The following is an 11,799-nucleotide window of genomic DNA, read 5'->3' as shown; positions in this document are numbered from 1 at the left end:
TGGCTCAACATGCATTCCACCCTGCCCACAAGGAAGTTGATAACAGTCTTCTTGTTTTGAGGTCCTGATGCGCCCTTGTCTCAGTCTTATCTTTTGTTCTGATAGCCCTGCTTACCAGTCACCAAGGGCAAGAAACTCATAATTCCATATAAATGTCCCTGAGAATACTCTTGTTTTTTTCCAGTAGTGCAGAAAGAGTTTATTTTTGTTGTCTTTCCATTGGCCGCAAAACCCGTTATTGGCAGCGTTATGTTGATAAGCTGGGTTTGATTTCTAAAAGGACGTCCAGAAGTAACGGTGCACCAAACTAGCACACCACTTATTCCGGGGGCAACTATGAGGGAGTTGTATTTATAATCCTAATATTTGGGGTGTCCAAACAGGGCCTTTTGCATAAGGACATAAGGCACAAAGTTTAGATCATCTTTTCTTCACTTTTTTTTATTTATTATTATTTTCATTTTATTGATAATTAGGTATGGAAAAAGTTTATATAAGGTTGCAAACTTAAAATGTAGAATTAAAGATGCACCTCAATAATCCATTGGAAAATATTGTTTTAATGTTGAAAAACCTTTTAATTGATCATCTCGACATTGAGATATATGAATGCAAAAAAAAAAAAAAAAACTGAGTCTTAGAAAGAGTGTAACTTGCAACACATTATCTAGACCGCCCATTTTCGAGATTTTCATATGTTTTTAGATCAACTTGATTTTAACTATTTTTAAAGTTCAAAATTATATAATTAGATATAAAAATAGATTTTCGGATAATGCTAAGAATTTTTTACACTCAGATATGATAAAATTTGCAGGTGTGCCTTAATTGGATTCTTTAAGCTTTCAACCTTAAAAAAACCACACGCATTAGGTATTGAGTGAATTTTCCATGCAAAGCATCTCGAAATTCAAAAAACTAGCTTTACTCGGTATCCAAAATTGGGGCAATACGTTTTGAAGAAATAGCTGTCAAAGGATGAACTTTGAAATGGAGCTAACTTTCGACCTTCATAACGCAGCCTCATACGCTTTCTCGATTCTGCCCAAGGAGCAGAATCTCTTCCTAAAGGATCACATGTTTCATTCCCCAGGAATCCATCTCTTCTTTTTCATACATCAATATGTATTACTGCTAAAAATAAGGGATAGCTTTTTGTATCTCTACACAGTGTACTTGTATAGAGATTTACAACTTACTAATCTTGCTTGAGGTGACTTACGAAGCAACAACAATTTCATAGACTAATGCCCACTAGACTCATAAGAACTGCATTTGTTGACCACCCCCAATCAGTGTTCGAAACCATTACTCGTGGGGAGTACTCAATGCTACTCGATGCATGTCAAGGTGAGTACTTTAGCAGCAAAATAAATAAATAAATAAAAATATCATAAAAAATACAAAAACATAGAAAATGTATGTTTAAAGTAAGATTACACAAAACACATCAAAATGAGGTTAAAAAAGCAGCAAAAATGTTATATTTTAAAAAATCAACTTGTGATTCAGAGAATTTTCAAAATAATCCCAAAAAAGATTGGAAAATGTAAAAATAAGTATCTATAGCCCAAGCACTTTCCAATCTTTGTCAAAATGATAGAAAATACAAAAAAACATATCACAAATAAATTCCTCATGTTTTGGGATTTTTATTCATTATTTTGATTTTTTTTTTTTTTTAATATCCCCGAGTGGTTAACCACTGCCCCCAAACTCCTGCATTTGTCGCTTTATATAAATTCATGGGTATATTGTCACTGAAAACCTCGTAGAGAAATATGGGCAGATTCGTAACATGAAACTCATTTTACTTGACACATTGCATTTCCATTTCTGTTAACATTAAAGATATAGTTCAACACATATTCCCCATAATATGTCACCAAATAACTGATTTATACAAGTGGTGTATACTAAATACGATCATCAGAAACTCTTTAAAATCCCGATCCCTCAGTGCGACGTTATATCATGCAGCTTTCCTAGTTAGCTGGTCCTTTGATGTGCTTTCAAAGATCTTATCAGCGTTGCCGACCTCAAAACCATCTCGCCTGTGAAATTCCTTGATCTGCAACAACAAATATATTTTCGATAATAAGGCCATAACAAACATGTATTCAAGTAAATTTGCAAATATAAAGTCCATCGCAAACATGAATTCATCCATATTCCATGATTTCTGCATCATAATGCAGTAGATTATAGATTCAGAACTGTATTACTTTAACCAACATTCTTCAATCCAGATACCAAGTTCATAACTATGGCCATAACCCGGTGTTGGTCCTGCCTAAGCTCGGTCCCAAGAGGCGAGGGCTGGAAACGGTCCTAACTTTTGGCTTATGCACAAAGTGACTGCTTTCAGGACTCGAACCTACGCTCTTACGCTGGCTACCCAAACCTTTTTACCGTCACACCAAGTGACAGCCCCTTCATAACTATGTGTTTCTTAATAACTTTTGCACTAAAAAATATACACTTTTATTAAATCACACCTAAGATTTAAACTATTAAACATCTCACTCGGTTCTGTTGATCTAATTCCAAATAGCCATTATTCCTTTGATCAAATTTCAAATGGTCTATCAAAGAACACATCTTCATGGGTCATAAATTGTTGGAAATTATTGGATGGATGAAATGTTAAATAGTTGATCTCTCAGGTATGATTTGACAACTGTCACAAAAAAAAAAAAAAAGTGAAAAAATATAGATGAAATGATAACATGCAATTATTTTATACTCTAAATGCCCTACTATTAAGTCTAAATGAGTAAGTCTCTTCACATTAATGCTAAATAACATCCATACCTCCTCATCAGCCAAGCCTTCAAAGTTAGGCAGCACAAGACGCTCTGCGAATTCAATGTATGAACATGGAACTGATTCGGTGATTTTATCAGCAAATTCGAAAGGTATTGAATCAGCTACTGTCGAACTTTGCAATAAAAGGCCATCAGGGCTTACTGTTCATCACAAGAAAGGATTTATGGATCAGCAATCACATTTTCATCATGCTTAAAGAGAACTGAGCAAAAATAAGAATGAAAATCATGAAGCATTGCGATGCTATTGAAAGCAACCTCATATTCTTCTGTTGAAATCAAGAAGTGGAAGGAAAGTAAATAAGAAATTGGAACAGTTGGTGGGGTACCTTGTTAAGGATTACTGAAAAGCATTTCAAATCCACCTTCCAAACAGTAAAATGTCCATGTAAATAATGAGATGTAAATGGGGAAGCTAATTGCCTAACCTTTGAGGATTCCTCCTTCTGTATTTAATCTGAATCCATTGGCTTCAATAAAGCGGTTGAGGTCATTGATGCTTCTTATATGAGACTTCAGTGAATGAACAGAAATAGTGAGGTGATTTAATGCATAACCGTTTACAAGGGTCCATGCAGCATATTCACTTTCCCTGAAAATTCACATACCATGCACGCAATACAAAAAACCCTACGTTAACCCACCAAACAAAATATGTTTTCAGTCATCTGTGTGTGTGTATGTGTGGGCATGGATGTGCGCGAGAGTGTGCATGTGTGCATGCGTGCATGTGTGTGTGTTTGATGAATCAGTGGAAAGTATATATATGCTGACCCATTAAGAAAAAAGGTGGCAAGGCATTTGACGCCTTATTTTACAAAAATATTTGGAATGATAAAGCAATCACACCTACACACAAAATAATCAAGTATTTGCTATAGATAACTCATTTTATATTAAGCATCCTGGAGCTAGCTCACAAGAGGACCCTGTACTTGCTAGGGATTGAAGTCCCGTAAACGTTAACATACCTTGACAATTGTTCATAATCAGCATACAAGGGCTTTTCCCATGTTAAAGATCCTAAAGCACTTGCAAGAGCTGCATATTTATTTCCACAAGAAGACATTTTTGTGTATTTTTTTATTATTTCCTGCACAAATGGAAGTATATACAGATTAGGCTTAATAAGACATCAGAAGAAAAGAAGGAAACTCATGACACCAACAACCCATGACATCATTTAGTTAATGCAGTTAAAGAATGAGTACAAAATGGTTCAACAGAGTAAAGAAGAAAAACCAAATTCACCTAAAATATTTTGAGAATAAGTGGGCTTATTATGCCAAATTCCATTCTATGTCAAGAAGCAAAGCAACTACCAGTGAAATTTGTAAAGTGGGACCAAAGTTTGTGTGAAAATTTAAGGGGCAATCCAGGAAAGACTTCCCACTTTCCTAGAGAATTATCCATATGAATAGCAATCATAAGATTATTATAAGTTTTGATACACGATTCCCGCAAGATGCTTTATTCAAGAACTGTAACCATTCACCTTTTTCTCAATGAAACACAGCCACTTTCTTGAATGGTGCTGCTCTCTATCTTAAGAAATAGAGATGACCTAAGATTGAACAAGTATAATATAAACAAAGAGCATTGTGACTTTTAGCCTGATCAGTCAATAATGATGGATTCAAAAGAATGCTACTGTTGGCAAATGGAGAGCTAATCAGCTCAATAGGGAGTACATCAACATAGCGCAGCAGGAGCCTTTATTTTTATTGTTGTAATAGTTTGCATAAGTAGCTCTAATATAGGAAGAAAAAGGGTATCCTTGGAATTATATTTTGACAAGAAATTTTGCTTCCACAAGTGCTAGGAAGTTCACATATTCCAAATTATGTTGCCCAATCTTAGTTGAGGATTTGGTTTGTCAGCTGTGGATGGTGACACATATGGAAGCAATTTTTTTTGTAAATATATCGTTAAAAAACTGGACTTAGTTGTCCTCAGCATCATTTTCAGATTTGTAATGTTTGTATCACTTTATTATAGTAAATTATATCCTTCATCGTTGCATTTGAACCTCAAAAGTAAGATTACTGTTAATACAGCTCTGAATTCCAGCATGCAAGTAAAATTGTAAGTTCTAGCCTTCTTATCAATAAAATAAAATCAATTCTTCAAATATAACTCTCTAACTTAAGGGTAGAATCAATAGACACTTCTATGACTAAAAAATTATACTATCAGCAAAGAGCAATGTAACTTTTAGCCTGGTCAGAGGATAACAAAGGACACAAAGGAGTTGGCAAATGGAGAATTAATAACCCAATACCTCAACATATAGCATAAGAAGCTTTAACACGGGAAGGAAAGTTTGGACATGTCTTTGACATAACAACAAATAAATTTGCATCCATAAGTTCTATGAAGTTGGGTAGATTCCAAACTGCATGAAGCAATCGTTAAATAAAAAGTTGCTTCTTGGATGATTTTGTTCGTCACATGAGGATGGTGTATAGAGAGTACATTTGGTGTTGTTTCTATATAGACTCCTCTAAAGATGCTCTCAAGTTACAATTTGTTGAAATTTGGGACCTCGAGCTCTGGTGAAATATGAAGAAACCATCTAAGTGCAGTTTCATCTGCATTACCATGCTCCAAAAGTCATTGAAGTAAGAACAGCATGTCATATTGCCCATCACTATCTGACCACCCTTTTTGGTGGTTGAAGGTGACTCAGATTCTTGTACTCCCCATACTTATTGAGAATGGGAATCCTAGAGGAAACCCTTGGTCTTTCCAACAACCTAGGAGTATCACATCATCATGTTCTACAATAAATAAATTAAGAGGACGATGCCCTTAATAATGAGGGTGTTGACAGAGCTTTGTTGTTGTGTAAGCCCCAAAAACTAGGTTTAAGAGTCATACGTGTAAATCTCTGTTTACCTTTAAATCCATCATCCTTTATACTTTGCTACTCTTCTAATTAATGTTAATCATTAAATAAGTAACTGCATGCATGCTATAGCAAGCAGCCATAACTTGAGTTGCAAGATTGCAGAAACAACATAGGCATCAATACAGTGATCGAAGATTTTAGCTGAGCACTGTGTTGATCATCAGAGGAACTTTTTTACTCGTATAAAATTCAGGGGACCATTTAATAGTCCATTCCAGTTAAATGCAATCTGGTTCAACTAGTTGTGAGAATTGACCTGCTACGCTATTCATATGATCCCAAATAAACAAATCAGATATCCTTGAGAATCTTTCTAAGAATAAAAGGAGAAAAAAAAAACAACCATCCTCACCACATGTAACTCCATGGAAGTTTTATGAAAGGTTCATGTGTTGAATCATCATCATCATCTTCATTATCATATCCTTTTCCCAATTATTTGGGGTCAGCTACATTAATCTTAGTCCGCCAATCTATTGTAGATTCAGGATTCATGATAAGTTTTGGCAAAATTTTACGTTGGCTGCTTACCTAACACAACCCAACCCTTTTACCCGGGTATGGGACGGGTTAAGGGAAAGTTTAAGGTCATCACCTTTCTTAGACCATGTTAAATGCTTATTGATATCTGTCATCAATTAAGACCTAGAGTTACCTGTGCATGAGGACTCATCTCTTCCACAAGAAGCTCTGATATGAAAACTCTTGGCAGAGGTCCCTTCACGCCTTGCTCTTTTGGACAATGAACATTTTTAGGTGGAGAAAACCATAAGGCTTTCAATTTTTTTGCGGGAAACCTCAGTTCTTCACGAGTTGTGTAACCAAAATCGAGAAAGAATTTCGCCATGGAGTCAATCCCATAACCATCCACCTTAAAATATAAACATGGAAAACACAACATATATCAATATTAGGTTCAGTGTCAAGGAAGAATAAAGAAAGTGTGATATATATAATCCTTAGTGAACAAGAACGAAACCAGAAGTACCCCAAATGTTCTGAAAGCAAAATGATCATAGGAAACATGATCGCCATCACATGAGTGCACAAGGTTCAATATAGCCTTTGCAGATGCATTCCTATTCAGATAAACTTCCTCCATGCTAGCCAGCACATTTCTGAGAAATGATTGAGCAATCTGCAACAAATACAGCTTTAGTTATCACCACAATCTCTTCTTTCTCTTCAAAATGGGTTTTGCATGCATGATCATCAAAACTAAACCTTCACTTTTTCCTCCATTAAATTCAACATGTGCAATCATCTACATATTGAAATGAGTTAGATCCAGACAGCCATATCATATATAACACCAGCCCTTACTTTTTTGTGTTCCGTGGAAAAATTTTAGTGTTCCCATACTTATGTGGAAATTACATGGGACCATTGCATTTCCTTTACTTCTAAATATGGTATTTGCTTATAATACAGTTCGTGAGCCAAAAGATAAAGTATAAAATAACGCTCTATAACTTCAAAAAGGAGGACAGTTACTATAGCTTCAAACGTCTTGTTGATGAATTTTTATGCTTCAAACGCAATACACACAATAACCACATAAATGCTAAGTAAGCTCTGTGCTGGCTCATTCAATAATGTATATACAAGTGTGAATTTCAGTATCCGATCACAATTGCATAGGTAATGGTAAAAGAAAAACAAACCAATAATTTGGGAAATAAAAAAAATGTGAAATGTGAACTGAATGTTAAATAACATTGAAGCTTAATAATTTCAAACTGAGTTCTTTTCCAATTTCCCAATTAGCTGAAATAGAAAACGCAACACTCTTGTTTGGAATCAAACACACTATATTTTAAGCTAGAGATCATGTCTCAATTTTCAAATACTCAAGCAAAGGGTTTCCAGCTCAAATTTGATTCAGCATTCTATGACTTGTCCGAGGACTCCTGCGCGTTAATTTGACTCCCCCTATGGGCAAGGCCAAGTAGGGGTGAGTTCCAATGCAACCTCACCGAACCCTTATCAAGGAGGAAAAATAAAATAAAAATAGAAAATGTAAAAAAAATTGAAAACACTACCATATTACTTACGGTAAGTTTTTTGGATTATTTTGATAGTATTTAAGGTGATTTGGGAACTTTCATTATTGTTTTAAAAAGCTGACGCCCAAGCGCCTAGGTGGGCACCCAACGCCTAGCCCAGGCATAGAAATATCCTTTGTTTAGGGGTTTTTTTGGTGGAGAGAAACCTAAGAAAAAACTAGATTTTGTGATTTCATTATTTTAGATAGAGAGAAAAACCTTAAAAAAAACTAGATTTTGTGATTTTCATTGGATCGAAGTGTTTCTCAAAGTTACGAGAAATCGATCCAAACATCACCCATTAAGATTAAATTTAGTTTTGGAGTTTTTTTAGACCTATTAGAGGGTGTTTTTGAAGATTTTAGCACTAGAAAACATCTAAGTGGTGGAAGTTTTGAGATGAGCAATCAAAGTAGGCGCAAAATTTTATTTTTTAGATTGCTTGTATTATTTTGAAATGTCTTCTACAGGATCTAGTCGAAGTGGTGATCCGGGTTGAAAATATGGATATAACTCAAATCCTTTGGATAAAAATTGCATAAGATGCAACTTTTTTTTGAAATGTTGCATAAGATGCAATTATCAGAGAGGAGATAAACCAATATATGAGTTCAGTAAAACACAAACAAAGAACAAAATCCTTGTCATTTGGATAAGTCTATTTCTGGTTTCGCTAGAAGAATGATCTTGGTTGGAGGTATGGTTATAACCTGAAACCAAACGATAAAAATTGTATAAGGTGCAATTTTGTTGAAAACGATACCAATGGAGGTATTAACCAATTCTAGAAACACCTTGCCAGTATTAAAGGGGATGTTGCTTCTTGTAAAAAGGTTCCTGAAGTTATTTGGGATGAAATTAGACAATATTTAAATTTAGTAGAACCAGAAAATGAAGAAAATGAACCTTGTTCTATGAAAATATCTTCCCCATGTTCTTCTAGAATTGGTGATCCGTGATGGAAGTATGGTCATAACCTAAATTCGAATGACAAATATCGTATTAGGTGTAATTATTGTGTAAAAGATACTAATGGGGGTATTTACCGGTTCTAGAAACACCTTGCCGGTATTAAGGGGGATATTGTCCTGTGTAAAAATGCTCTTGAGGTTACCAGGGAGGAGATTATATAATATTTGAGTTTAGGGAAGCACAAAAAGAAGAAAAGGGTGAACATGCACTAGGTAGAGCAGCCAAGACTCCGAGGGCCTCATCTACACAGAGTAAGAGGGGGGTAGAAGAAGAGGTAGATTCAAAAGAAACAGAAGAGGATGAGCGTTATGTTGAAGAGGGAGATGACTCTGATAATGATGTCCTTGAATCTGTTACATATGATGAGGCCTACTCTACTCTTACTGATGATGATGATAATGATGACTGAAGAATGAAGACGCTTGACTCTTTGTGTTGACTATTGAGACTTAGACTGTATATTTTCTTTTTCTTATTTTTTAGGTTCTAGTTTTTAGTATCTAAGTCTTGTGTGTATGCTTGAATGGTTCTAGCATTGTATGAAAATATGGATTATGGACTATCTAAATTCTTTTCATTCATGGAAATATGGATTATGTGTTACATTGTTATATTGTTGGACTTAGACACTTAGACTACATACATTTTTCTTTCTACTGAACCCCCTAGGTTCTTGGCGTCCGCCTAGGCGCTGGACTGAACGGCCTGGACCCCCTAGCTGCCTAGGTGCTGCCTAGTGTTTCTGGGCGGCCTAGACCCCTCAACTGCCTAGGTGCTGCCTAGCTTTTTTAAAAATATTAAGGATTTGACCCAAAATTTTCAAATTCATCTTTATAGAGTTTTTTCATCTTGTTAGACCTTTAATTTTTTACTGTCTTTTATGTTTTCTTCTTATTTTTTAGTATTTCAATTTAAAAATTTCCTTTTTTTTAACTTTTTTTTGGCCATTTATTAGGTTGTGCGGGACTCGACTGAGTAACTCGCCTCAGTCAAGGGCGTTGTCCCTTGGCCGAGTTGAGGTTCTGACCAGTGAGTTGGTTTCTTCCTTATCTATAGAGCAAATAAAAAAACAAATGAAACCCCCTAAGCTGCATATAGATGACATCAAGAAGTCACTATCAGGCCAGATTTTTTCTTTCAAATGTAGTTTTGCTCTTTATAGCAGTAACATAAATGATGATGATGATGATGATTATAGAGGCTTCCATTGATGAAGAAATTAAGAGAAGACATCAAGACAATCAGCAAAAAGATAAAATCTCAATTCACAACTAAGGAAACATAATGCTAAGAAATGAAGGTAAGAGTTTCTGCTTTGTTAATTCCATTGGGAAGAGTCAGATCAAAGAGGCATGGTTATATCTACCTCCTCCTAAATTAGTTTTATTCAATCAACACAGAAACAAAAATCAGAACCAGTGAATCAGAACTATGCAAGACTTGCTCAGTCTCGCCTGAAACACGACCATGGGAAAAGTCTCAACAATTGCCAACATTTTTAAATAATATCTCTCAGGAGTCGGCTGAGTCTCTGACAAACTCCGGAATTGGGCATGTCCAAGTTTCAGACCAATCACTAAACAATCAGAGATCAATTCAAATACAGAAGAAGACCGTTTCTTCAAAGCTCAAATCCTGAGGTTCAAATGATTTGTCTTCCTTCAATTCACATCCTCACCGAACAAAAGAAGAAGCGAGTAACAAAAAAATGACTAAATATGATAAAAACAAAGAGATTTTGTATATTAGTGAAGTATGGTAAAAAAAAAAAAAAAAAAGAGATTTTGTATATTAGTGATGATAATACCTATAAATTTGCCTGCATGATCAGAATTTGTTTTACTGTTACTGTTACTGTTTCTTTCCCAATTTTAGAAGCAAAATGGAGTCCAGGAAAAACGGGATCAAAGACCTAAAGTGAAGAAGCCAAAGCTCTAAATCGTCATAGAAAATAATTTGTTTGCAATGGAAGTCACAGAGCATGAAAGATTGCATTCATCTGTTTGTTTATCAGATTATTTCTTTATTTAGAAGAAAAGAGAAGCCGGAAACTGTGAAGAAGAAGATCACCTGAGAAGAAGAAGTTGAAGATTCATCCATTCTAGAGCAGGACACCGTGAAGAGTCTCCTATTACTGTAAATCTTAATGGAAATGTTTCCTTTAATGGCAACGGAACTTCGATATCTAAGAGACAGAGGAGAAGAAACAGCGGACAATGAAAGGGAAGATCGCTTTGCAGAGGAATTAAATAGGGAAATCCGGGTGGGGGCCCTCGCAGCCTCCATTTTCGAGAGAGCGAACAGGAAAGATGAGAGGGAAACTCAAAAATTAAGAAAATTTTATGAAATCAAGAGTGCTATAACATTTCATTGGAGAGAGAAACAAAAAAGCCTTGTAACTTCAAATAGAGTAACTCTGAAAATCCATTGCTAGAGAGAATATTGAGTCTTCTGAGTCCTGACTTAAAAGGCTTGCTAGAGAGAGAGAGAAACATGGAGGGGACTATTTCCGATGGAAAGCTACTTCAAAGTTATCATGATGGCTCCAAAATTAGGGGCGGCAACAGGTCGGGTATGGGTTGGGTCGGTCCTTTGGACCCGGACATAGCATTCGGGTTCAGGTTTTGGATTGAGACCCAACTGTTCGGTTCGGGTCCAAAAGTTGGACTTATACCATACCCATTGGGTTATTGGGTTTTGGGTCTGATCGGATCCATTACCACCTTCATTATGAGTTTTTTATTTTTTTATCATCATATACTTATATTACCAGCAACAAGCTCGCATTCACTCGCCATCAGATTTCAAGTCGTCTCTTTTGTCGTTTAACAACCTACAATCACCCGCTAATGTCGTTTAACAAGCTGACAATCACCCATTAAAGATGATCACGAGTTTTTATTGTATATGATTCTTAAGACACTTAAACGAGTAGGACTTGAAGTATTTTATCTTCAACAATTTATAGGTACAGGTTGAATCCAACCGGACTCGGACCCAGACCCTTACCTCACCCGTCGGATCTAAATGTTGGACGTATACC

General features: G+C 35.6%; 1 protein-coding gene across 1 annotated transcript; it reads right to left on the bottom strand.

Annotated features, from left to right (window-relative positions):
* Positions 1–1,808: 1,808 nt before the first annotated feature.
* LOC18431930 (plant/protein) lies at positions 1,809–11,488 on the bottom strand. Its single transcript, XM_006842041.4, has 7 exons — positions 10,827–11,488; positions 6,728–6,877; positions 6,395–6,610; positions 3,800–3,921; positions 3,257–3,420; positions 2,815–2,969; positions 1,809–2,071 (listed from the first exon to the last, which is right to left on the bottom strand). Exons 1-7 carry the CDS (start codon positions 11,040–11,042, stop codon positions 1,973–1,975), a joined length of 1,122 nt encoding a protein of 373 aa, XP_006842104.2. The 5' UTR covers positions 11,043–11,488; the 3' UTR covers positions 1,809–1,972.
* Between the last annotated feature and the right edge of the window lie 311 nt (positions 11,489–11,799).

This window comes from Amborella trichopoda, chromosome 5 (genome assembly GCF_054954075.1).
Source record: "Amborella trichopoda isolate Santa Cruz 75 chromosome 5, AtrichopodaSantaCruz75HAP2 v2.0, whole genome shotgun sequence".
Taxonomy (NCBI): Eukaryota; Viridiplantae; Streptophyta; class Magnoliopsida; order Amborellales; family Amborellaceae; genus Amborella; species Amborella trichopoda.
Note: the sequence above shows the minus strand (reverse complement) of the source record. Positions and strands in the feature narration are given on the sequence as shown.

What these genes read in the sequence shown, in the direction of transcription:
- LOC18431930 (XM_006842041.4), bottom strand. Translation starts at nt 11,042, where the DNA reads ATGGAGGCTGCGAGGGCCCCCACCCGGATTTCCCTATTTAATTCCTCT. An exon ending in CTTCAACTTCTTCTTCTCAG is followed by an intron (nt 6,878 to 10,826) that starts GTGATCTTCTTC and finishes TATTTGTTGCAG; the next exon opens with ATTGCTCAATCATTTCTCAG. An exon ending in AGATGAGTCCTCATGCACAG is followed by an intron (nt 3,922 to 6,394) that starts GTAACTCTAGGT and finishes CCATTTGTGCAG; the next exon opens with GAAATAATAAAAAAATACAC.